This window comes from Carassius gibelio, chromosome B4 (genome assembly GCF_023724105.1).
Source record: "Carassius gibelio isolate Cgi1373 ecotype wild population from Czech Republic chromosome B4, carGib1.2-hapl.c, whole genome shotgun sequence".
Classification (NCBI taxonomy): Eukaryota; Metazoa; Chordata; class Actinopteri; order Cypriniformes; family Cyprinidae; genus Carassius; species Carassius gibelio.
Genome location: NC_068399.1, coordinates 9,472,160 through 9,499,533, shown reverse-complemented (window position 1 = coordinate 9,499,533; position 27,374 = coordinate 9,472,160). Strand labels below are relative to the sequence as shown.

Sequence of the window (27,374 nt, the reverse complement as noted above, 5' to 3'; positions counted from 1 at the left end):
TTAACAACTTTAAGGTTTATTTCAAATAATGCACCAAACTGGCTTTATAAGGGATAATCCATACAAAAATTATGCAATTTATTTCAGTGCCATTGTTTTCAGTCAAATGATCCTTCATAAACTTTAGTAAAAGTTAGTATGGACTACTTTTTTGTAGTGCTCTTTGGATATTGGTGATTTCTTTATCATGCAGGTTTGAAAATTACATAAATGATGGCAGGATATTTTTTTTTAATTAGAATAATTAGACTACTCCTTTAAAGTCAAACAAAGTTGACATGCCAAGAAATCCAACTGAAGCATCACTCCACATAAGCAAATTCAGAACCACAGAAATGTTTATTCTATAAAATATATGTGGTCTGTATGGAGGCAATAAATAAATGATTATTATTTTTACTTCCACCAATGTTTGCATGTTTATTATGCTAAGCTGCCAGCTGGAGGTTTCGGAAAGAGAAACGGCTGTCGATTTGTACATAGAGCAGGTGCAGAGAGAGTAAGACATCTCCACAGGGAAATACATATCCAAGAACAGTGAGACAATATGTTCCTCTCTACCTTTTGGTAAAGTAAACAGACAGACCGTTCAAAGCTGAATAACTGAATGAACATTAGTGTGCAATTTATACACACTCAGATAACATAAAAACATACAAGCATAAATGCACCCAAAATTATGTGCCTTGAAATATACATGTATTTCTACTATAGTCCATAATTTACATCTCTTTTATATGAATGGAAACATGATTATAGCATGCGCATGTAGAGAAAATCACTTAGTAGTCACTTTAAAAGCATAAAATGCATATAATACTTGCTTATTGGTTTCTTATTATCGTTAGAATGTGTCATTTTACAATATTTTGATCAATTAAATGTGTTTTTGCTAAATAAAAGTAAATGAAGTGTTCAGGTCTCACTTGAGCTGGTGTTGTTGCTTTAGCAGACCCAAGAGTTCAGAAAAATCATAAAAAAAAAACTACTAGGCAAAAGAAAACACTGTAAGATCTTTTCTAAAAGTGACGGACGTGCTTTGTATAGTAAGGACTGCGCTAAACTTGAACTCTTAATTTGAGCTTTTCCTGTGTGTCTGGTGCTCATCTGTCAAACTGGTTACATTATCAAGAAAAATTAAGAGAAGAAGTGTTTCTAGTGTTTCTGCATCAAAAGCAGCACACTGCTTAGGCTCATTTAAAAAAAAGACAAGCATGCAGATTCTAACATTCAGGACAAAAACTAAAACATAGTGCATTTTTGCCAATGTCCCCATTTTTCATTTCATACATTTTTTTTCTTCTCAGCAAGAAGCTTCAGATCGGTCAAAATGTACTCAGATACCGCACTGCAGACAAAATGAATGTAGAGTGTGCACAGACATATTGTACTAAAAAAAATATCCATTTCCATTCTCCAAACTGATGCACTATGTGAGGTCCTGGAGGCTATATCAGCATCTCAGGCCATGAAAGGATGCATGGCCAGTCCAGGGGAATTTTTGTCTCCACTTCACCTATCCTTTATGTCCTTCAATACCTGAAATGGATGTGTCTGATTTAAGGGATACATTCAAAGGGGTACTCTAAGATCAAGGTTGGGAACATTGATTGGTCTAATAGATTAGGAACAACCTCTCAAATGTCTACATAAAATGAGAAACTGATTTTCGGTCTTTAGGGTGCAATGCTGCCTTTTCTTTGGTAAAACAACTGGAAGGTCTTGCAGAGTTTATGGATCATCAGGCTTGAGGAAAGAGAAAAGAAGTATTGAAATTCTCCAAATAAGCTGGTTTGCACATTTTCTGAGCTCCCTGTGGCCGATTACAAAAGACTCTGGAGCCATGCCTTGTAGCATACACTTATTATGGAGACAATACAATTGGAGCAACCTTGGGTTAAATGTCTTGCTCAAGGGTACTAAGAGAATACTATAGATCATGGCCAGGTTCTTATGAGCTCAATCCCGAGCTTTAGTCACTGAGCCACACCAACTAATGTGAACAGACCCAGTAGACCTATTCAGGTTCCCCAGTAGCACATTACCTCCTGTGTATTATTATGGTGAAGATTACTGTACATCACAGCTTGTTCCTAAGGGTGCATTATGGTCTGGGCCAATGGGATCAGTTCCCGAAGAGCTTCTGAATGCCAGGGATCTCTCGCTGATCAGTAGTCTGGTCTTTGATAGTGAGGGGATATTTTATTTGGTAATGTCACTGCCTTGATCAAATGACCTTAAATTATTGCAGCAATTTCCCCAAAAATCAATTTGTTCAACATCTTCAGTCACTTTTTTGGCATTTAGCAGGTGAGGAGATTTGTGCATGGTAGACAAAGTAGAAATAAACAAGTCTGATAGTTAACAAGTCCATATACTATATGCATTATGACCATCTGGCTCGTACAGTTTTTTTGTTTTTGTTTGTTTGTTTGTTTTTTGCAAGCTTACTAATGCGCAAATAATTAACTTTGTGAATCTTAATTTTTGACTGCTACAAGTAGGCATTATTAGCCACCTATAAGTACTTTAAATGTGTATAATTTCAGTTTTGAGAGTCAAGGGTGTCAGAATGTGACTCGACTGATCACCCAGTCAACACTCAAGTCCCAGTCGTTACTAACATTTCAGAAGCTTATCAAACCGTTTGACATGTTGACATCTTTGACAAAAGACTGTTGATGTTGCACAGTCTGCCGTGGTTTCTAACCAAAAATCTCACAAGGGTCATTTTGAATAATCTGACAAGAAACAACGATACTTTTTCTTTCCTCTCCTGCTAGTGCTTCTTTTGGGACATGTTATATGAAATCCGTCAACTTGTCAGGTGCATTTCTGCAAACTGACTTTTTTAGAAAGTATACACGATTGCAATGTTCATATTACTATGGCTATTTGAAAGCCCACCTTTACTATCAACCATATCACTGCTATGTTTCTTCAGTTCTGTAAGTTTTGATTCATTAAATAGAATGTATCATTCAATTTGTACAGTTGAGTCTTTACTCATTTTCAAGAAACATCTAAAGACTCATCTTTTTCGCCAGCACTTAACCAACCAATACTAGCACTTTTTATTTTCTTGTGTTTTATGCGGTCAGTACTACACTAACTGAGACTTGACGTGACACTTGTATACTGTTGTTGTCCTCTTGTTGACCTGACCGCTTTTATTGTTCTAATTTGTAAGTCACTTTGGATAAAAGCATAAATGATTAAATTTAAATATAAATTAAATATATCAGGTGCATATATGTCAGTGGGTGTATAAACATAGGATACTAGTCAATAGATTTTGCTTCTAACAGGAGAGAAATCCTTCCACTCCATTCCATTTATCACTGTTGCAGTAGGCAGTTACATGCTAAGGCAAACTCATAATCAAGACAATAGTTCCGTTTATTCATACTTGAGTATTTCCTCAATTTCCAATATCTTAAAGTGAGAAAGGAAATGTTTGCAATAAACTAGCTTTCCAGTTGATTTCATGTTTGAAACTTACAGTCTCCGCTTCCCTCTGCAACATTAATTCCAGTCTGCATCTCATGCAAAGATTTTTGTATGGCTTCAGATGACTTGGTAATTGGCACATTAATCGTATGGCTACTTTGCTGATTAATTCTACTATATATTATTTAATTATTATTATTATTATTTTTTTCATGTAATTTCTTGAGCTTCACAGCACCTGATCACCATTCATAGCCTTTCATAGCACCTTTCATAGTTAAACAGTATATTTTAGGTGACACTTTATTTTAAAGTGTCCTTGTCACAGTGTTATGATACATTTAAGTACTGAGTATTATTAATTAACTACATATACTTACTGTAGGGTTAGGGTTACTTGCGTAATTATGGATAATTATTGTTATTAGAATAGTGAGTATATGCCACATGTAAGAAGGTCACTTTTAAATAAATCGTTTTAAATAGTTATTATTACTTTTAAATAGTAATAGTAACAGTAATAGTAATAGGTTGTGTGTCCAAATCTCTGGAATACGACCCATCAGACCGATTACTACAATTGTGACCCTATTGGCAACAGGACACTTTCATATTAATACTTTGTACTCTTTTATCTGCACCATCATTCAGGTTTTGTATAGCTCAGTTGGTAGAGCATCACATTATATGACAATATGCAATCATGTGATCATGGTTTGGATTCAAGAGAATGCACTGTATATGCACTGTAAATCACAATTTTGCATGATTTCTGTGAGGGTACGTTTAAGAGCGGGGTTAAGTGGGGTCATTCGTATGAATATGTATGAATTAGCCACCTAGTAAAATAGATAGACAGGTTGCCTTCTGAGTCAGGAGATGCAAAGAAGGAATTTAGATTGATGGTCTATTTGATACTTTTTTAAAACATTGTCTTTTTTTTTCTTTCCCCTTCATGTGTGTACCAAAGCAAATTTAATAGCAATGGCATTTGTTTTAATATGCAAAGGCTTGACTTGAGGGAAATAAAAATATTAGTGTCCATTTATTATATCGGCATGAAATATTCATAATATTCTGTTTTTGGCTACAGCTGAGTCTTTAATTTGTTGTGTTGCATGTTAAAGCTCATGTCTTAAAGCATCTGAAGTCTTTTCCTAATATGAGCTGTACAGTATATTTTTTAATGTGTTTGGTTTTAAAAAAAAATGCTTATTAATGATAGTAATGTTTTTCGGCCAAGGGCATTGTGTTTTATTAATTTTCTTGGTAGTACTGTTGTTAATAAGCACAAATAACATTTTTTTTTTTTTTTTAAAGTAAATGTAAAGCTCTATGGTGAATGAAATTAGTAAATGACACATGCTTTTTTATGTCAAAATTAGTTAGTAAAGCAGCATAAGTTTGATTTTAGAATTTATTAATTCCAGAAAAGTGTTTGTTGGGCATGAAAGTGATGAATAACTGGAGAATAATGATTTGAAGTTAAAATTAGCCTGAACCTAGTCAAATTTTGCCCATCGCGGCTTCCTGGTAAATGCATTGTCAGATGAAACAAAGAGAAAGACTGTTGGGGAATTAGGGAGATTTTTCCCCTCACTCGAAGAAGTTTGCTGAATTTATATTAAATGCACATAAGGAAATCAGCCCAAATGTGCTTTTTAAGCAAAAACATAGGTTGAAGAAATATATAATAGCAAACTGTCAGGGTAAATTGCTAGCCCTAGAAGAGGTCACATAAAAGTGGCAAGTTAAATCTGGCTTTTTTTCTGCTCTGCTGGTTTCGCAGTTCACAATTTTTTTTTTTTTTTTAAACAAACTGTTTTACTAAGTATATGTCTGGAAATGGGGATTAAAATAATATATTAATTTAAGGAAATTAATTAAAAAGAATAGGTTAGTGGTGAGAGAGTACAACCTGATCTCACGGCAATTCGTACATTTTTCACAAGGTGGATTATTCGTACGAATTCGTACGACCACACTCGTACAAATTCATACGATTGTTGCCAATATTCGTATGAATTTGTACAAATTACCTAAACCTAACCCCACCCCTAAACCTAGCTGTCACTGGGGTCGTATAAAATCGTACGAGTGAGGTCGTACAAATTCATACGAATAAGCCACCTCTTAAAATACGTACGAATTGGTCGTGAGATAGCGTTGGAGAGTATGCTTATTCAGCTATTGAAAATCAGTTATATAAAATGCATGTGTAGTAATACTCATATACTTGAGTATATATATTTTTTCTCCCTCACTATGATCATTACTGTATCACTGCACATATAACTTTAAAACTCTATTTTAATATTAAGCCTACACACACCTTGACCTTTGCAACGAAAGATGATGTTGGACAGAACAGAACAATACAAGCACTAGGGTTTGATTGATTACCACAGCATTAAAAAGCTTTTTGGGGAGTATTTGAAATACCTTTTCAGGGTTCTACAGGAAAATTATAAAGCTCCCAAATGCTCCAAAATCTGTCAGGGAGGAGTTCCAAACCTGAGTTTATTTCTTCTGTTGAACATAAAGGAAGATATCGTGAAGAATATGGGTAGATGTTGGTGAGTAAAAGATCACAGAATTTTCATTTTTAGATTAACTGTCCCTTTAAGTCAAGAAGATGCATCACTTCAAAAACCTCATATGTACTGCACTGTACACACACACACACACACACACACACACACACTGACTCTGCTAAGAGGTCTCAAGAGTGTATCATTTCCAAGTGCAAAGCTCTGCAGTTAGACTGCGGGAGCTCAGCAGCCAAGGGAGATCTCATTAAAAGATGCCATGACTCTCCAAATCCATGGAGAGAAAAAAACAAAAATGCTTCAATTTAAAAGTGTAAATATTCTCTCTTTTATGATATTGTTCTATTTTTCGCACACAGTTACAGATTCTCGTTGCTCTTTTTTAAGCTATGGACACTAAGAGGCATTTTCATATACTCACTCTAACACATCTCTGTTAAACGGCTTCTTGCTGCTGCCAAGAAACTCGCCGATCATCTGTCGGCTCAGCCCCTTCCTCTGGAGCAGGAAGTGCGCCACACCTATAGGCGTATCCGGAATGAACCCACGGGAGATGAGAAACTGGAGGCCTTTGTCTGGATTTCTGTTTGATGCACAGAGAAGGAGATACACAGAGAAAAAAACTGTTAGCACTGTTAGAACTTTAACCAAAGTACATAACTACAGTTTTGGATAGGCATTAACTTACAATATTGATATTGTAATATTACAACAGGATTTGTCTTGTAATTGCATTGAATTGAACCAGAAAAAGTACAACATCTAGCAGATTCTTGCGATTCTGTTCGGTGGCAAAGTAAAAAAAAAAAAAAAACTACTTGTCAAATGAACTGCAAAAATAGCACATCAACAGCATTTATTATTTTTTAATAAAGAGAAAGATTATAAGCAGATTGGTCTAGTCACTGCACTGCATTTTATGACTTCACAAGAAGGGCAAAATAGCGCATCAGTTATAATTTAATATTTGTGTATTTATTTATTTTATGAATAATATATGAATTTTGCATTTGTTAAATGTTTTGTTATTATAAAGATCACACACATATATATATATATATATATATATATATATATATATATATATATATATATATATATATATATATATATATGACACTTGAATAAAAAAAAAAAAATGCTTTCTGTGTGTCTTTGTTAAAGGAGTTTCAATCTCATACAGTTCCTCAGACACTTTCTCATTCCACAGAAGCCAAGTGGGCATTAATAACCGCCGTTTTTCTATTCAGTGGCTTATCAATAACCAGAATGTCAACGCTTTCCTGCCTTCAGACAATAAAAGTGACAATGGGGGACAGAAAGAAGCTTCTCGGCTGTACTTTATAGAGTTGCTTTATTCCTTCAGTCAGCATTCTTATCGCTTAGTCTTTGCTCTGGGAGAAAAAAAAGTACATGGATTTATAGAGGGTCTACTGAACTTTGATTCATCCACATGCTGAGAGAACCGCGTATTTCTGGTTTGCCTGAATGCATTCTACAATCTCCATATTTCACTCTATCTTCCCTATTCATTGCAATGATTTACTCCTCATAATAAATGTACAACCCCTGCCGACACCGTCTAGCTTTACAGAGGGGAACATAATGTAGTTTATGAACAGCCTGTTTGTCAGTTACAATAAAAGGCCTGTCACTGTGTTTTATTTTAAAGGAATTGAAATGATATGCAATAGTGTGATATGTGGCTCTGAATAGGTTGTGCTATTTTTATTTGGTCTATTTATCCTGTTGAAAAAACAGTTTAATGTTGGGCTCATTCTTAAACAAGTGAAATGTCCATAAAACATCTCTAATGTGCATCAATTTTTATATTTTTTTAGAACAATATTATACAAATGCTGCTAATAAGTTAAGGAAATGTTCTGCACATGTTTAAAACCCATAATGATTGGGGTTTCTTTCTTTCTTTCTTTCTTTCTTACAGTAGCAAGAGCTTATATAATGTCACTTTAATTTGCAATTTGCATTGCCTTGATTAACTTGACCTCCGTTATATGGTTATGGTTACTTCTTGCTTCCAGCAGGTGAGGAAACATTTCTCCTGGGTGGCAGAAGTCAGAGGGAAGCGTAATGCTGAGTTAGGACAAAATTAATTTTCAGTAAGCACAGCAGATCTTAAAACTGCTGCAAATGAGTGATAGGATAATGAAGAGCACATATGAGAAGGCTGTGTGGAGGTTAATGTTACCTGTGTCACCCATGGCTGGATCATCCACTGCTTTTAAAGGCGCATTTATACTGTATCTAACATTATCACACTGCTCTGTGGAATAGTTTATTAATAGGTTATTAGGTTAGGTTATTAATAGGTCAGTCGCGAAATTCCAAGGTGAGTTATTCCAACAACCGTTTTCAATAACAGCGCTGAATAATATTCTGCTTATCCGGGTTTTGTTTCATGCAAACTCAACTACTGCTATCTTGTGTCTCTGTGATAGTTATCAACTGACGTCAATATAAATAATACTTCAGTATTAATAATATTATTGCTGTCTTCATCTTTTTGATATGCAGGATGATTGTTTTCTATACTACAATGGATTATAAGGTAAAAAACAGGTGAGATATTAAAACAGTCAATATCTCTTGTCCCCATATTTATTTATGTGTTGAAAAGCAGTGAACAAAGCGGTATGACTGTGCCTCATCCCTAAAATGTCTGCCTAATTTAAACTTAAGTTTGGGCTAAAGCCACTTGATATCAACCGTTTTTGTTTTTACACGGAAGGTTTGAGTTGTTAGGTTGTGAGTAGTGAGTTAATAAAATTTCTGAACTCAAACTGAACTGATCATTCGATATTAAAAGATGAAAATCCATAATGAATGATAAACATTTAGCATTTATTGTGTGGAATTTATCCAAATCCAGAAACATTTTATTTGAAGGTATCCTTGTTACACATTACACGTACTTAATATTAAAATTAAAAACATTAAATGATGCATAATCATGCAAGTAACCCTAATGCTGTGTTCAGAGCAAATAGAGCATCTGGCACGAATGATTTCAATGTTAAGTCAATGCAAAGGCATTTACTAGCGTCTGGAGTTCTCGCGGCGCGAATGAGGCGTTTAGCACGGAAGATGCGAATTCGCCTCATTCACGTGTCTAGTTCGCGTGAATGACACAAATTGTCGCGCAAATTGAGCATTTCTTGCGTTATGTGCGTTAGGCGCGAATTATGCTGTTGTGCATTTAAGCGTTTGACACGAATTCGCGTCTGCCACCTGAGTTGAAAAATTTGAACTTTGCCGTCAATTCGCGCTGCGTTAACCAATCAGGAGCCTGCTAGGAGTCACTCATTTAACATGGAGGAACGACTGATGATGTCAGTGAGCAGTCAACCAGCAGTCAACAAGTTAATTTTTCTATAGAGACAGAAATAAAAAGGACCTATATATATATATATATATATATATATATATATATATATATATATATATATATATATATATATATATATATATATATATATTAATAGATTAATTGTATAAAGGCCAAAGATAAGAAACGTTTCGTTTTACCCCAAACAAATTATATTTTATGTTGAACCACTAAAGAGACATCAGAGCCAGCGGCAAATGTCAGAAGGTCTAGCCGAGGTGAGGCTGCTCTCGGCCGATACATGAGCTCTGAGCTCCCACTGATCGCATGGAGCTCATCTCAGAAATCGGCGAAACACATTTTTTTTAAATAGACACTGTCTTTATAAATAAACCGCATATTTGAGTTTAAAACAACTACATTCTCGCCTGAAATACTTTTAAAACTACATTTCATGACACTATAACAGTAATATTTTGAAAATGATCCGAATAAAATGGCGGTTGAAAATGCTGAGTGAACTCAGCTGGCAGAAGCCCCCCCCATGACGCGAATTAGCAGTGGTAGATGCGAATTTGACGCTCTGTTCACATTTGGTGTCAACCCAGCATAAGACAAAGCCTAACCATATTAGTACGTGTAGTTAATTGATATTATACAGTACTTAAATGTATAATTACACTGTAACAGGGACATCTTAAAGTCATAAAAAGTTATTTCCATCATATCTTATTTATAACATAAATCCAAAACAATTTAGCAATAGAAGTTAGATGCTGAAGCGATTGGCAGAATAAATGTAAATAGAAACAAATTTAATCTTGTTTACATTAAGTGAAAACAGTGATAAATGCAATTCACACAAAATACTGCATCTTTAGCAGTAATATGCTATTTGTACTAAGGGTAAACTGTCTGAGCAAAGATGGCTTGGAGCAAAAATAGCCTTTGGCAACAAGCTTGGCCGCTTGCACGTAGTGTGAAAAGACACTGCCATTAAATAAACCAGTGAAGGTGTGAACAGTATGTTTTAAGGGACTGTATTTTCTAAAAGCACACAGGGCCAAAAGTGCTTCCAGTTGAAGAAATACTGATCTTCACATCCAGATAGACAGAAAGAGCTTTTGCGACAATTACTGTAGCTACATAAAGTTCACCTGACACTCAACTAACATCTGTGCTCTGATTCTATTCTGAAATTGTAAGAAAAAAGGATGCGGATAAACTGCAGGTATAAGCCCTGAATAATACATGACAGATAGAGCACAGCTTTTTGAAGGCATCGTACGATCATGAGCAGTCTCTTATAGAATCTAACATCTATGTTGAATCCCACACACATTCTCCTCACTTTCTTTTCTCCTCTCCCTGCTGTTTTCCTTTCTTTTGAGGGAAAAGAAACATTCCCATTCTGTTCACGAGGCAGGTGAAAACTCAGTTTAGAGCGCTATACTCTCTCTGCTTACCAACCATCCTTGGTTCACACATCAGTGTCCTCTATATGTCCTTTACGTGCTCTTTCCAACATATACACGCTCATAGAGCCCCTATAATCCTCCTTCTTTCTTAATTATCTGTTTAGGGAAAGCACATTCCGGTCCCCAAATCTCTCTGTTAATCCAAACTCAGATTTCACCATCTTGTCACACACACACACATACACACACAAACACACCTGCTTTAGATTCAGTCTGAGCTGTCACAGGTATTAAGGCTACCCTGCAGAAAATGAACTGCTGGAACTAATGACAAGCCCTCTCTCTTTTCACTCACTATCTTGGAGCAAAACCTCTATTTGATAAAAAAAAATTGGCTTATCCTTATCTGTCGGGGTTTATTGAGGCGATGAAGTCTGGGTAAGGGAAAGACTGGTTTATTTTTATTTTGCTCTCTTTGATAATGTTAAAAGTAGGGCTGTCGTTAATTAGCAGATTTAATCAAATGAATCGGTGAACTAACCCTTTGAAGAGCAGTCCTTCACGTACATGAAAATTTGTGAGGTATGCGAATGTCATGTCTGTTTTAATGTTTCAGTAAAGAAGTAGCTTTCTGAAAGCAGTATATTTATTTCAACGATGTTACATGCCCTCACACTAGTGCAGCCATTATAGCACTCTAGAGCACTGTGGTAGACAGAGACAACCACACAAAGTGTTGAGATTATAAAACAGACTATTAACCTGTCCTTACTGTTGTGAATACACCTCTACCTGAAAATGGATAGAGTTTGTATTTATTTTGTTGAATTGTTTTCCAGTACCTAAGTGTGTTACATGATGGTCTTTTTAGGGTCCTTCACATCTCTAGTTCGGTTCATTTGGAACCAAGGGCAAAACAAATTATACATTGTAGCATTTTCTCAGCTTTTTTGGTTCCTTTTCACACCACACTGATTGCTTTGGTCCGTACCAGTTGAAACAAACCAAATTCCAGTCACATGACAACATCCAAATCACTCATTGGCCATGACGTATTTTCTAAACTGCTTTTCGATTGGTCAGAATTTACAGTACGTGCAGGAAAATTCCAACATAAGAGGAAAAGCCAGCAAACAACACGGAGACAACACAACTATGGAGAGACGACTGCACTGGCTGGTTTTGTCCCTGGTCATAATCTATTACATTGTTTGTATACACCACAATATGCAAACAATACATTTCTATAATGAAGTGCAGATGCACCTTGAAAACAATGTTCTAATGCACAGAAAACGTTGAGCGGGCATCGCTTGTAACTTCAAGCAAAGGCGTGCATTTATTCTTCTTAACTCTGACATGCCCATGGTCATCTGACCAAATTTCTATGAGGCTCCGCACCTCCTCACTGCTCCAAGTTTGTCCAAGAGCTGCCATGCTAAAGTGCAAACTGTCAACAAACACTTCCGCACAGCTGCGCAGCTGACACAATATTAATTAAACTTGAATTAAAAAATGAAAATAAATAATAATAGAAAAACTGAAACAATAAAACACTAACAAAAACAGTTGCAAAGGAGAAAGAAAGTAATATGGATTTTGAACTACATGAGGCTGATTTAACGATGACAGTATTTTCATTTTTGGGGTGAACTAATCCTTGAATGACAGATGAAGCTGAGTCATTTGAGGGATTTAACCATATGTTCAAAATTCTCACTATGTTCTTTCCTTTATTTAAAGGAAATCTGATGAGCGGGTGGAAAATAAACAGCCTCCCACGGAGGTTGGCAGCCGGCATCGCCCTCCCAGCTCATAATCAAGTGCACACATACATTCACTCAGCCCTATAAAACAGATGAATCCTTTCTGTTGCATTCTACCATGAATATTGGCGCCATCAGCACAGGACAAAGAAGGTTTCACTTGGTGAAGGTGGAAAATAAAAGAGTAGATTATGCACCTTCCCTTCCACAAGATGGATAAAGAGCCGCTGTGCGTAAATGCAAGCCTATTTGTCAGCTATGTAAGTTATCACGTCAGGACTGTTAGATGCTTTCTGGAAATGTGATTTTGAAGATTTTGTTTTGTTACCAGTCACATATGACTCGCATCCTTGCATTTTTTACTTTTATTTGTCTCCATCACATGATTACTTTGAGTACAAAAAGTATTCATTAAGAGGTACTTTAGGAACAAAGCATTTCACCTTGGACACTCTAACAGCAATGAAAGGGAAAATAAACAGAAGCTAGTGCATGGAGATCTTGGATAGTTTAATATGCTTCATCTGAATACAATTTTTACTTTGTAAAGCCACATTCCTCTAATGACTTACTAGCTGATTAAATTAGCCCTTCTAACTCTAAGAATTTTTCTCTCATTTTAAAGGAGCTAAAGATGGCACTGAAGTAAATGTAGAAGTAAGGGTAAAAGTAATGTATTTCTTCAATTATTGGAGTGGGATCTTTAATTTTCTTTTAAAATAAACTTTACAATAGGAAGCAGAGAAAGAGATCTATTTTACATGAAGTGTTTTTAACCACTCTGGACTAACATTTAAATCAGTTGATGCATCGTGCTTATTGTGTACAACCATGTTTTTACCTTGTGATTATAATTAATAAAAATACTAAAAATACCGGTAGGACTTTATTTTACAGTCCTGTTCCTCATGTACATACTCTGTACTTATTATAGTAATTACAATAACTATGTAATAACTAGGTACTAACCCTGAACCTACCCCTAACCCTAACCCTAACCCATATAGTTACCTTGTATTACCAGAACGTTCTTAGATAAATACACTGTAAATACACTATAATTACATGTTAGTACACGCACTGTAAAATAAAGTGCAACCAAAATACCTTTATTTATTTGCTTGTTTATTTTTTATTCATGCATACAGTATATAGTAGTTAAATGCACCTATTAGGCATAAAGTGGAACCAAAACAACTAATCTATGGAGAATAATTATCAAAATTGTTGGATACAGTATATTGAGAATACTACTGGATTTTAGTTAATGTTTAATTTGTATATCAGCCTTGAGAAAACAGAAATCGAATTGATTCATTGCCCTAGTTGAAAAACAAGAATATTCGGGCTCGAAATATACTTAAGGGCCCATACTGTTGCAACTCAAAATGTGTCAAAACAATTCAATATGCTGCATTTTTAGCAAGGGATGACATTTTGTTTAATAGCTAACTAGTTTTGGCATCTTCAATTAGTTTTGTCTTTCCGGATGATTACTGCCATGAAGAAGCAATTGTTTTTGAATAATCTTGCTGAATCGCACTTCTTTGAAATGTCAGCATGTTGTAGCTATGTGAATGCTAAACATCAGATTTAATGGAACAGACATTTAAAAGCAACTCTATTAACCCCTTAAATGCCGAGATTTGTTGCAAAATGTGTTAATCAGCATAAGGCATCGACATTTCCAGAAAGTTTCTGACATTAATCTATGTTTATCATACATAGTCCAGCACAGTCCTGATTCAACCTTTCCCATCATGCACCTCTGTGATGTTTTGCGTTTAGAGAGCTCTTATCAAACTATGCCTCAGTCACTCTTGGCTGAACATAGAGAATAGACATGCGGGAGCAGAATTTTAATTGGCAGCGATGTGACACTGCAGAAATAAAGCCAACAGGATTTGTAAAGTGGAGTTGCATTTCTCCAACTTTGAAAAACAGATGTCCTCGTTGGAAAGATGCACCTGGGTGATAGGATAGTTACAGGAGTAGACAGTTCTTCAATTTACAAGAAGCAAACAAAAAAAGAAAGAGACATCTTGATGGAATATGCAAATTAGTACATGATAAACAATGCGCAATGAATAAACACAGCTAAAAAAAAAAAAACACAATTATTTAACTAAAATAAACATTAAATAAATTTAAAATTCAAATATTTGTGTGTGGACAGAACACATTGATCTTAAAAATGGTCCCATTTTACTTGATTTTACTCTATATGCAAGTTATACAAGATTATTTCAAATCAGACACTTATTGTGATTTCTGGGGGCGCAGCAAAACAATATTTGAATGCCTTCAGGGAGATTGCCATATTGCAGTCATGCATGAATTTTAGAAATTATGTTCCTGGCTAGTAAACCGACATGATCTTGATGTTATCTAATCCTTATAAAATCCATTTTGTATGAATACAGGAACAAACTGGTCCTGTGTTAAAAATGAAATCGCGACAAAACATGTTTCAGATTAGGCCTCTGTGAAATGATCTTGAGGAAATTAGGCATTTGGATAAAAAAATGCATACACAGTGGAGAGAAATGCAGTGTATAATTAGGTATAACAGTCAGCAATGCAGGAAACAGGATAGAGAAGTCATCTTACCCTGCTATAAAGATCTTACTTCAAAATAAATAACAAAATAATAATATTCAACACACAAGCTGCAAGCAGTAATTACACTCTATAACTCTGAATAGTTGGTAGTCATCATTTATGTGGTATTCTTGGGACATTATGACAAGGATACCTATTGCTTTCCCTTATCTGACACGCATGATTCAACTCATCCTCTCATTAGAGACTGTAAGACCTGAAATGGTTGTGTCAGTAAATGGAAACCATAAACAGAGACATCCAAATGGGAGCCTTTAGGATAGGTTTGGAAAGCACTGCTATTTAGTGGCAAAATGCGTTATTGAGATATTTTTATTAATTAATATATTTGAATTCTTTTTTTGTGGCAAGCTCATTATCTGAAGAGTGATGCTGAAGACCAAATGCGGAAGCAAAAACTGTACAGGACATTTTGAGGGGCTATAGAATCCCATCCAGAAATGGTGGAAACATAGAAGACAAACAGATATAATATGTCCCCCCTTTCATTTTCCTTATCTCTCTCTCTCTCTCTCCTCCTTATGCACACAATCCAGATAAACCTAATAGTCTCATTATTGTAGTGTGTTATTAATTAGACAACTAGTCCAACCTTTAAAATGTCTTTATGCTTGGAACAGAGCAAGATGAGATTAGGGAAAATGGAATGAGACAGCACTTTAAATAAAAGCAGTGCTATTAATAGGGTCAGACAAACCCAAGGTGACAGGCATCGGGGCGGGGGTGTTAGCCACAGCTGGAGACAGAACAAGATGACAGGAGTGAGACAGGAAAGTGAGAAAGAGAGAGACTAGAATTTGGTGTGAAGTTTTGAAGAGCAGCCCTCATGCAGCTATAATAACGGCAGGTGAGGACAGCTTGATAAAATGAAAGAAAAAATGGTTTTATAGCTTAAAATATCTGTCATTAGTCACTTCAAGCAAATGTGATGTAAAAAGTTCTGCAACCATAACTATCAACTGGAGATAAGAGGTTCTCAGGGTACTCACATGTTGAAGAGGTTGAGGCCAATACGATATAGGCGTTTTCGCATGACGTCAGTGGAGAGAGTAGGAGATTTGCAACTGGTTGGGTTTTCGCAGTGGTATCGGGGCAAGCTAAGAATCATGGCCTGTAAAGCCTCTTTGGACGAGACCTCAGAAGCCGATTGAGCTGATGTGGATGTACTGCTGCTACTCATCTGCTCTGAGCTATTGTCCGCTGTGTCTGACTCAATTCGCTTAGCTTCCAAAACCTCTACAATTGGGGTGACTGGCGTCTCTGCAACCTCGGGTGGAGGCAAGGTTTCAGAGGTTATTGCTGTCTCTACCGGAATTGCTGGTTCTGGAAATTCCTGTTTCTCCAAGACCAGAGGTGGAAGATCCTCCCCAAGCTCCTCTTCACTTGGTGGAGGATCTGGGAAATCGCCGTCAGGTATTTCCTCAGCATCCTGCTCTAGGGGTGGAGGAGCTGGATCCTGTGGAGATGGTGGTGGTTGTCCTTGTTGAGGTGGTTGTTCCTTTGCATCACTTAGCAGAGGCTGCTGTGGGCTCTCAGTAATTATGGCCCCCTGCTGGACACAATTACCGAGAGAAACAGAGGTTGACACATGGAAGTTCTTGCTGTCAATTTGAACTGTCACATCCCGGAAGGCCATCATCAGCTTGCTGGCACTCCGGGCCATGTTCTCAGAATTGTCTATTTGGCCTGTTCCGCTGTGGAATGTGGCAGGGTCCATGGGGCCACCTTCTCGGACTGTTCCTGCCAACCCAGATTTGCCAGCTGCTGTACTAAAGGCCTCTGAGCTAAACTGGTAGGTGCCACCTTCTTGGAGTGAACACATGGTCTTCATGCTCCAGTTGCTAAGTGCATCATCAATGGATTTGGCAAGAGACTGGACTTGCTCATTGAAGGAATCTTCGAGGTCGGTGAGGGAGCCACCTACCGTGGTGGGCAAGGATGGGGACCGGACAAGGGGGATACTTGCCAGATTGCAGCCTTCAGCCAGCGCCCGTTCAGCTGAGATACCCTCTGTATTTTGCACCCGCACTTTTCGCAGGGAGATACGGCGTGGCAAACGACTTTCAAGGAGGGAGTTTCGGATCTTCTCAAAGTTTTTGCTGAGCTGATACTGGCGAAAAGCCGTCTGGATCTTGCAAGCAGCACGGCGTGAGATGAGGTGGCCCCCATATTTGTGCTCTAACATTTCGATCTGCAAAGAAAGAGATATGAAACAGGGTCAGATAAAGCAACATTATGACAAGCACAGACAAATATCCACAGAAAGAGATGACAGCATTAAATTAAATCAATAACAAGACTTACTACAAATTGCTAAATATCATGACATGCTGAGACAAACCAATTTTTAAGTCCCCGACTGCCCTTCATGCAAAAACTCTTAATAACATTTGAATACACTGCATACAACAGTGAAAGCAATTACCCCACAGTGAATAAAGAAACACTAAAGTACATGCGTTAAACTGTGCATTAACAGTTGTGTTAATTCGACTGCATTCATGGTTTAGAAATAAAAAATAAAAAACATTTCGCTCACTCCAAAAATTATTTTTAAAATAAGTTTTTTGATTAAATTAATTATGGACATAGCAGGTGAAAATATAGTCAAGACAGCCAAACTGTGATAGGACCTTTCAGAACAAGAATAACCTTTTGAACAGTCTTTTGTCCAGCCAACATTTTGCCATTGCTACACACACACACACACACAAACCCTTTAGATTTTTTCATAGCTTGTGTCCCTTGAAAAATAACATTCTCTGGGAACTGTTTGGCTCATAATCCAAAGGTAAATCACCCTTGACTAACACTTTCAGAAATGATTCGATTTTGAGTACCCATGTGGTCAGTCAAAACAGATGTGCCTTTGCCTCCACCTTCTACCTATCCATCTATCTATTTTCCAAATAATTTGTTTTAAATAGGGCTGTAGGGATTTTGGGCCCTATCCTATCCTCTGGGGCCATAAGGTGGCCATCACAAGGCCCATTAAAATTAAATGAAAGAGCGCGCCATGCGACATGCTATTTAAACAGTACACATTTCCTGCTATTTGAGGCACATTAGGCAATGTCATCTTTTCCAGTTATTTGGTTCTCTATGCCACTTATCATTGTCTAATAGACTATGCTATATAAAACACATTTTCAGTTGCAAGATGATAAATTACATATAATTTTCTAATATATATACCTTTATTATACCTTTAAAGGCTACAAGATAATGTAAAAATAATAATAATAATAATAATAATAATAATAATGAGAACTTGCATATGGCTGAAACTTTGCATATGGCTGCTAATGTACAGCAGATGCACATTTGTTCATCAGGGCCAGATGAAAGTATTACTGTATGGTCTCCAGACAATCTATGAGGAATTCCGATTTGTAGAGTTTCCATCTGTAGCCCCAACATTACCTTCCAAACTGACAAGAGTAATAATTTGTTCCGTCAGTCATGGATTCTTTCTAGAAAGTGAATGCCAGGCCCCTATCTGATAACTGAGGCTGAATTTCACCTGCTAGTCTTCTATTGTGCTCCTATCAGTTGTCAGTGGTCTTGTCTTTTCCTGGGTGAGCTCAGATTTGAGGTCATTAAAGTCCTGCCATTTCCAACAGTTTGATAAGAGAAAGTGACCTGATGCAATCAGTCATGGTTATGGATTCAAACTCCCTAAAAGAAGTTTCAATAACACCGAAAAGCCATCTTAATTTAGTAATCTACATTTGTCTCAGACTAGGTTAGAAAGGAAAGATATGTCTGGGGATTATTAAGTTTTGAATAGTGTCTGGGCTCTGAGTTACAGAGTTTCTTATCAGAAGAGGCTTGAGTTTGGAATGCTACTGCTAGTTCACAACCTTCCTTGAATATTCATAGTTTTTACCCAGCATGATCCATTGGTGCTGATATACAACATTGGACACTCAGACATAAGGGATGAAATAGCAGTGGACGCCTTGCACATGAGATGGGATATCAAAAAAGAAAGCTATAGTTGCCAAGGATGTCTTTTTATTTTCATGCACTACATGTGTCTTGAAATATGGGAGCAGATAAATCAAGGATGCCGCCACTGTTTCACATAGCAGATCTATGTGACATTCAGTGCTATTTATTTTCGAAGCTTTTCGAAGGGTAAAATAGATAAATGACAGTATGGCTGAAACACGATGAGATGACCTACAGAGAGGATACAGAGACAAATTCGATTTCTGGCATCACAAAACCGCAAAGATAGTTGTGATCTCTATGACCCTGAGGTGTGGTAAAAACACCAGGTGCGCAACAGGGCTGGGGCATGATAGAGGGTGAGAGCAAAATACAAAGAGACATGAAGGCGTGTAACGAATGCAGTCCTGCTGCAAATCCACCCATTAGCCAGCTGTCAGGTCCGTTTCCGATCACTTCACTAAGCGGCGCCGGGGAGAGAGATCATTCCGGAACCACTGCAGCCATAAAGGAAGGGGGTATTGCAATGACACCACTCCCTATCAGCTCAGCCCAGGCAAATCAGACTTGACAGCTGGATCAGCACTCTGTCCAAGCTCACTTCTTCACCACCCCAGCAGAAAATGACATATCATACATATCCAAACAAGACAGGCTTACATAAACTACACAAGTAAAGCGATAGAGGTGAATGTTAAACAGAAATCCTACCCCATTGTTACAAACCTACTTAGTCTCAGCTTTCGGACCGAATGTCTGATGTATATGGCACATATAATTGGAAACACTTCAGGAGTTCTGAACTGATTGATTGAATTCTACTGTTCTGTAACCTTTCCTCTGGAAACAAAGATGCCGTGCCACCAAACCCCCTCATGGAGAAACAAAGCCGTTGTGTTACAACTTTGATAATGAGCACTTATAAGCATCCACTAAACGCTAGATTTCTAAATAGACATTTGCAGGCCGCTAAACATGACGTGGCAAAAAAATGAAACATGACTGGTTAAGATGTGGTAAAGGTAAAGATGTGACTATACATTTTGCATGGGACACACTATTGAAATCAAAAGGGCACCTGCTAGAAAACGTAGCTCTGTATACGCAATCTCATTGGCTCAATTGATCATAGCTGCTTTTTGTCAAATCATATTTGGTATATCTGTTCATATTTGGTGCTTGACATTAGTCTCTCATTTGCATTGATTTGTGTCTCAAGGATACATGTATATTTATGAGGCCATCAGCATAAGACAGGATAATCAAAGGTCTCTTTGGGAGGTTAGGCACACCTTCATTAGCATAAAGAGGCAATCACACAGAAGAGGTGCTGTAGTAGTTATCTGTGGAGCCATCAGTCTCCGAGAGATCGTGTCTAGAGTCACTAAAGCCAGATTATCAGCACTCAGACACCCTCTGAGGGAGCTGACTTTGCTGACAGTGGATCACAGCTCATGGCATTTAGCTCAGCATTTCAGCCTTGTCAGTCAGGATACTTCTTAAATGACAGAAGTATAGCAATATATGCCAACCTGTGACCGCACTTCATTGGAAATCCTAAAAAAGATGTTCCAATGTTGCTTGGCAATTTGACGTTTACGATTCATTAGCATTATGTAGGAATTGCTGTAAATATGAGATTTTAACTTCCAAAATGCATTGAAATCGAAAGCAAATTTCTTTAACTCCGTTTGGAATCATAATGAAATACTTACACTAAGTATTATTAACGGTTTATGTACAAAATTACTGAAAAATCACTTGTATTATTCTTATTTCTGAAGATAACAATTTAGCACGCAGTGCACATTCTACTTAAAATGTGAAAATTAGACACATACCAAGAATGAGTAAAGATCCAGAAAAGGTTTATATATATATATATATATATATATATATATATATATATATATATATATATATATATATATATATATATATATATATAATCAGAGAATACTATAACCAAGAGAGGGAACACAGGATAAGATCTATTTTCACTGATATCAACATCCATGTCTTGTCATCAAGTTTGCTAATCCACTTTTTTTTTTTTACTGCTGATGTTTGCCTTTTTTTCAGTTTTTGCAGTTCAGAGACGAGAGTGTAAGTAAACACATCAAACTTTCCTGCGTGTCGCCGCTCGGTAAATCTGTCAGAAAGTTTTGCAGAGGGAATTCGGATTAGTTCAATCTATAAAACGGTAGGCTGAGATATGGACCCATTTCTCATGAATACCCGTTTTTTTATTAGCCTGGGTTCTCTGAGTGATTATAGTAAGAGGAAGCTCACCCTAATGCATCACATGTTACAGATTATCTGCAATACTAGGTAAAAATGGATAAACAGTGTTTGATTTGTACTCTGCGACGGACGCCCTGGGTTTCGTTAAAGTACTTGTAAAAACCAATTACTCTGAGAGTGTACAGGAAATCTCTAGAAGGGGTTGTGAAGATGATCAATCAGTAATGTCCCAATTTTGAGTGGCGTTGGACTGGATATGAAGTTCTAGCATGCTGACTAATGTGTGTCACTGAACACGTGGAGTACAGTACTGGCTAGATATACTTATTCAACAGCCAGATATGTATGCAAATACATAACAGGAAATGTATTATATGTATTTTAATGCACCATGTGCATTTAATGGAAATGCACATGGTCAATGCTAAACTGAACAACATTTTACCAAAATTGGCAGTTTAAGATGTGCAACTGTAGTTTGATCAGCATTTTCAGTTCAGCCTCAGCTCAGATAATTTGCCAGCTCTGGGAGTTGGCAATATGATGTGTGAACAAAGCTATAACAGTAACAGTTAGAGCATGTGTAAGTGTAGGAAACTTCAAAGAAGGTCTGTTGCCAAAAAAAAGACTAAACCAATCCGAGCTGATGCTGCTGTTTATGGGAGATTTCTTCCAAATGACATATTGGTGGTAGACTGGGAATAGCAATGTCAATCAACCACAGCTGTGACTTTCTGACTTCGTACCAACAGTTGAATACTTAGTTAAACATGTTGTCTTTTGAAATGTGGTATTAAATTCACCTTATAAATATAAACATTGAATTTAATTACATTTACAATTTTAAGGGAAGGTTTTAATGTTAGACTTATTTTCAAAAATAAATGTGTATATATATTCAATTCGTATGTATTTTGTTACTTAGTTTCCCCAACTCTAGTTTGAAAAATCCAACCTGATCTCACGGCAATTCGTACATATTTTACAAGGTGGCTTATTCATACGAATTCGTACGACCACACTCATATATTCATATGATTTTTGCCAAATCGGACATATTTTACGAGTTGCAAAATTCGTATGAATGACCTACACCTAACCCCACCACTAAACCTAACCATGACTGGGGTTTAGACAAATCATATAAAATCGTACGAGTGAGGTAATACAAATATGTACGAATAAGCCACCTCGTAAAATACGTACGAATTGGCCATTGAGATAGCGTTGGAAAAATCCCTGAATAAGAAACTCTAATAAAAGTTTCAGTATATGGATTTTAAGGCATTTATGTTTTGGATAAATCTGTGTGCTTGTACGTGTGTGTTTGTGTGTCTTCGAGAGAGAGATACTAGTTTTCTCTAGCTCTTATCCGCAGTGTTAGACTCTGCACCCTTATCTGCCTTCAGGAGAGATTTCACACCTCTACAGACAGAAGATCAATGGCATAATGCAGACACAGAGAATTGTACAAGTGAATGCATACAGTATACTCATCTTCTCAAGCACAAATTCTGGTACACACACACACACGTCTGTACGTAGCACAGTGTCTCACACTGCAACCACGTTCGTATTAACATACTGATTCAAATACATCACCTACTGCAAACCAACTTACAAAAGATATGCAAATAAAATTGAATAAGTAAACAGAATCAAGAAGTGTTCATTCATCATACTTAGTTAATTCAACAAATGTTGTAAATTAATGTTAAAACCGTGCAATGTTTTGCTCGTTTCTCTTGTCTGTGCATGCACATTTTTAGACTTCAGCGACAGGGGTTCCCGATTCTGATGAGAATGAAAACCTATAGGCTAACTGTCGTATCTAATTTAGTAGTATGTTACTGATTTTGTGCAATTGAGATAAGCTTATCTGTGTGAGAAGAAGAAGAAATGCATTAAATTAAATTGTTTGAATAATGGGGGGGTGAATAAAGTAATGGGTATAAACTGAAACTCATTCTATTTATTGACTAAATGACCAATACTGCACTGGCCATCCAGGCTGTCTTGTCTGCATTTTTTTAAATAAATGAGATCCACACACATTTAAAGTTTTGAGGGAATACATCCAAAGTATATTAAAGAAGTCATTTGCTCATGTCTTGACAAAATGACAATAAACTGTATTGTACTCTAATGTTTTATCTGACCATCCTAAGGGCCAGATAGATGATTTTCTTGAGGAGGTGGACCTGTAATGGTTGATGAAATAAAAAAAGGAATACATTCAAATTCCAATAGAAGGAAAGAAACCTTTTCTCTTCCTGCGGATTAAACCAATAGATTTAGTAGTCATACTATAATATAGCACATTGTGGACACCCTGGTGAAGTTCAATAAGGAAAAAATAAATAAATACACAACATCTCTTATAAAACTCTACGGAAAAAGAAGTGATGCACATATATGCAACGGCTTCCTGATCCTGAACCTATGACTTTCCATGGTCGGCATGATTTTGCCAAGTAAGACATCTTTTGTTGATCCTGGATCAACATTACCTTCCAAAAATATAGACTTAAACCAATCCCTACCCCTAAACCTAACCTTACCTATAGTTTATTCTTAAAATCAGAGGGAAATGATAGCTGATTAACCAGGGTGTAGAAGCACCTAACCCTGATTGTAAGCCTAAAACTGATATTTTCTGAAAAGTTATCTCTCAATTCTGATTGGTTGATAGGAATGATGTTCCTGGATCAACAAGGATCTGAATATGACACAATGTATACCTTAAGACAAACTTTAGGATTCTATAATACATGGTTGATATATATTAAATAATGTATCATGTAAAATATATCATAATAATGAAGTTATAAATAAGTCAAAATGCTTAAAAACACAAAGTGAAGGTGGTATATGTACTATATCTATCAGTCCAATTTGCAAACTGTTTTTTTTTTTTTTTTGCATGAGGGGTCAGAAGGTAATGGCTGTAGTGTGGATGGGGCTAACCAATTTCATTTTGCATACTGATATGTTTCAGCACAGAGTCTGAGCACTTTATCAGCCTAAAAGTTGCAAATGCGAATAAGAACAAGTCTTCAAGATAAAAAAAAAACTGCCAAATTGCAAAACAGTTCTTACATTCATTAGCTGGGATTTTCTCAAATTACATGGTTTAACTTGTCAAGGTGTGAACCTGCCAATACCAGTCTTTTAGCAATGTTTAATCAAACAGTAATAACATGTAAACGTTGCATTGAATGTAGTTAATCATTTTAAATTTAAAATTAATAGGGACAACTTGCCTCAATTAAAAAATACAAAACAAACAATTTCAGTATGAAAAAAAAAAAATATATATATATATATATATAATACACATTTTTGATTAAAGAGCAATTTGACTGAATTAATACATTAATAATGAATAAGTGTGCTATTAGCTTGTTTCGTAACAGCTATTATGTTTCTGATATTAGAATTATTGTGATATAGGATTATATAACTACATCTAATTATTTGAATTTAAGATTAACTATATTAAATGTTAAATTAGCGATATTCATAACTAGATGTTTCAAATTATGCAACCCCTGTTATGTGTAATCCTGTTTGTTTTTCTCCCAAATGATCTGAAATGCTCCTCTTTCAGAATTATTTTTTATTTAAATATAATTTAATTTTGACCTTATATTAAAAGCAGAATAAATCACTGTCAGTCATTTTGCAATGCAAACATAATTTGATTAAATATTTCTGAGCAAAAACAGTGGGGGATGGGCAATGCAATTTGCGGTATGAACACTCAGCAAGAAAATGACAAAAAAATGAAGGATGAGGATTTTAAGAGGACCTCTGTGTTACCATGACAACACAACCTTTTCTCCTCCTCTCCTCCCATCCATCTCTCTTGGTGTCGCTTTTGCTCTCTCTATCTCTGTCATCTCAATCTACTTCTCTCCAATGCACCCCTCTCAGAAACCTCTGATAGCCCCTGAATGAAGCTGCCTTAGTGTTTTCTGTTCAGCCATAAAATTCTGTAAAGAAACATGTCTGCGCTCTAATTGAGCCCCAGTATAGATATAACTCTTTGCCAGAATATAGTGAGCTGCCATGTAGTCTACTGCCTACATAGGCTGTATCCTGGAACTTAATTTGGAACCTTCTACATATAGGCAGCAATTCTGAACAATACACAAAAAGGAGACTCAATTCACAACTGGTTCTAATAATGCTTAAGGTAACACTTTAGTATATTAACCATTTCTCACTATTAACTAGATTCTTGTTAACATGACTATTGTTTACATAATGGCTATTTATTAGCACTTATAAAGCACATATTCTGCATGAGCATATTCTATATCTCTAATGTAACTATTAATAAGCATCAAATTAGGAGTTTATTGACACAAAAGTCGTAGTTAATTGTTTGTTAATAGCAAGAATTTGATCGTAAAATAAGGTGTGACCATGTTTGACATTAGCATGCTCCTAAGCTAACAAATGCGATACTCTAATAAGTTTAAAACAAAAAAAATAACACAAATAAAACATAAAAACACCGGAGCCCACATAAATATTGGTAAAATAGTTCAAATAGGTAAATTGTTTTAATTACATAATTAATTAATTAATTAATTGTATTTAATTTACATTTTACTTGACTCATCCGTCATCTTGGTGCTTGTTGCAATGTATTTTAGTATTTGGCCAAATGAGGCTAACATAATATAAGCATAAACATGCTGCCTACTTTCTGGAACAGCAGATGCTTATTGTGCATACCTATGATTTCTTAAAATGCTGTTTAGGTAGGCAGTTAACCGGGTTTTGGCACAGAATTAGAGAGGTGCAAATCACTAATCAGTTGATAATCAGTCCCCAAACAATGCAATAAAAATGACTGGCAGGCCTGCACAGAATCTGTGAGTTTCATAGAAAGCTCCAGATTTCTCCTGTCCCTTACATTTATTGTGGCTAATTTGAAGTGTATGTGGCAATTTGCCAAGATTGTGTTCTTGCATTTGTTTTCTTTTCATTGTTGACTTACTGTACGTAAACATCCACAAGACATATGTTCGATCCTGAATGCGTTATAATAAAATGCTATGCCAGCTTAAAAATAGTTTAAATGCTTCACAAATGGTTCTCTTTTGGTATACATATATATTAGTAGCTGATATGGCTATACATACACATTATGTACAATTTCATGTCAGTGATTTTAATGCAAGAGCACACCTTGAGTGAACGGCCTCCAATACTCTTCAACTCCACTTCAGATATTTTATCATAATTCCAAAGAATTCAGTGCAGTTTCCATGTAGGCCTTATGATAGGTTAGAAAGCTGATGGAGATAGTAATGGATGTGTATGAGATGAGGATGGATGATCAACCTGTAAACATCCCATTCCAAAAAGGTCCAGCGGCCTTTACCAACTTCAACACATTCCAACTCACTCAGCCACTAAAAGCAACCATCGGAAGCACAGCAGCCAGTCCTCAAGAGCCTCAAGCATACATTCACACGTCCTCAAGACTGTCATCCAACAGCGCCTTGCTCCCTACCTGTTTGTTTTTGAGGTCGAGCGAGAGTTCATAGTCGGAGGTGGTGGAGTGGCTGCATGTTCCATTCCTCTGTACTCTGATTGGCGAAGCAGTGTGATGCAAGCTTGGCCTCCTTCCTGTGCCTCCCGTACTTGCTGTTTCCTTTTCCTGCTCCTCTGTCTCCTTCTTCACCTCTTCCTGCACTGGTTGTGGTGGTTGAGCCTCGGGTTTCTCTTCCTCTCGTTCAATCTCTTGTACCCTCACTTCTTCCTCCTCCACTTCTGCTCTCTCTCTCTCTTGCACTTCACCTTCATCTCGATCCTCATTTCCCCCTCCTGAATCGACAGATGTCACATTGTTCCCTGCAACCTGAGTTGCCACCTGGACCTCGGGCTGGGTGGCACTGGTGGAAGTAACCCCAGGGGATGGAGATGCAGCAGGTGATGGTGTTGTAATGGAAGAAGGAGGAGGTGGCTCTTCACTGCAGAAAGGAGGAGAAAACGAAGAGTCAGCCTG

General features: G+C 36.6%; 1 protein-coding gene across 3 annotated transcripts in view; it reads right to left on the bottom strand.

Moving 5' to 3' along the window:
* Positions 1-27,374, bottom strand: part of LOC127956431 (IQ motif and SEC7 domain-containing protein 3-like) — a 115,679-nt gene that overhangs the window by 34,819 nt on the left and 53,486 nt on the right. For all 3 annotated transcript variants that reach the window (XM_052554309.1, XM_052554310.1, XM_052554311.1), the window contains exons 3-5: positions 26,880-27,339; positions 16,141-17,342; positions 6,421-6,582 (exon numbers count right to left, since the gene is read on the bottom strand). In XM_052554309.1, the coding sequence (XP_052410269.1) occupies positions 6,421-6,582; positions 16,141-17,342; positions 26,880-27,339 (1,824 nt within the window). The remainder of the gene's footprint in view (positions 1-6,420; positions 6,583-16,140; positions 17,343-26,879; positions 27,340-27,374) is intronic.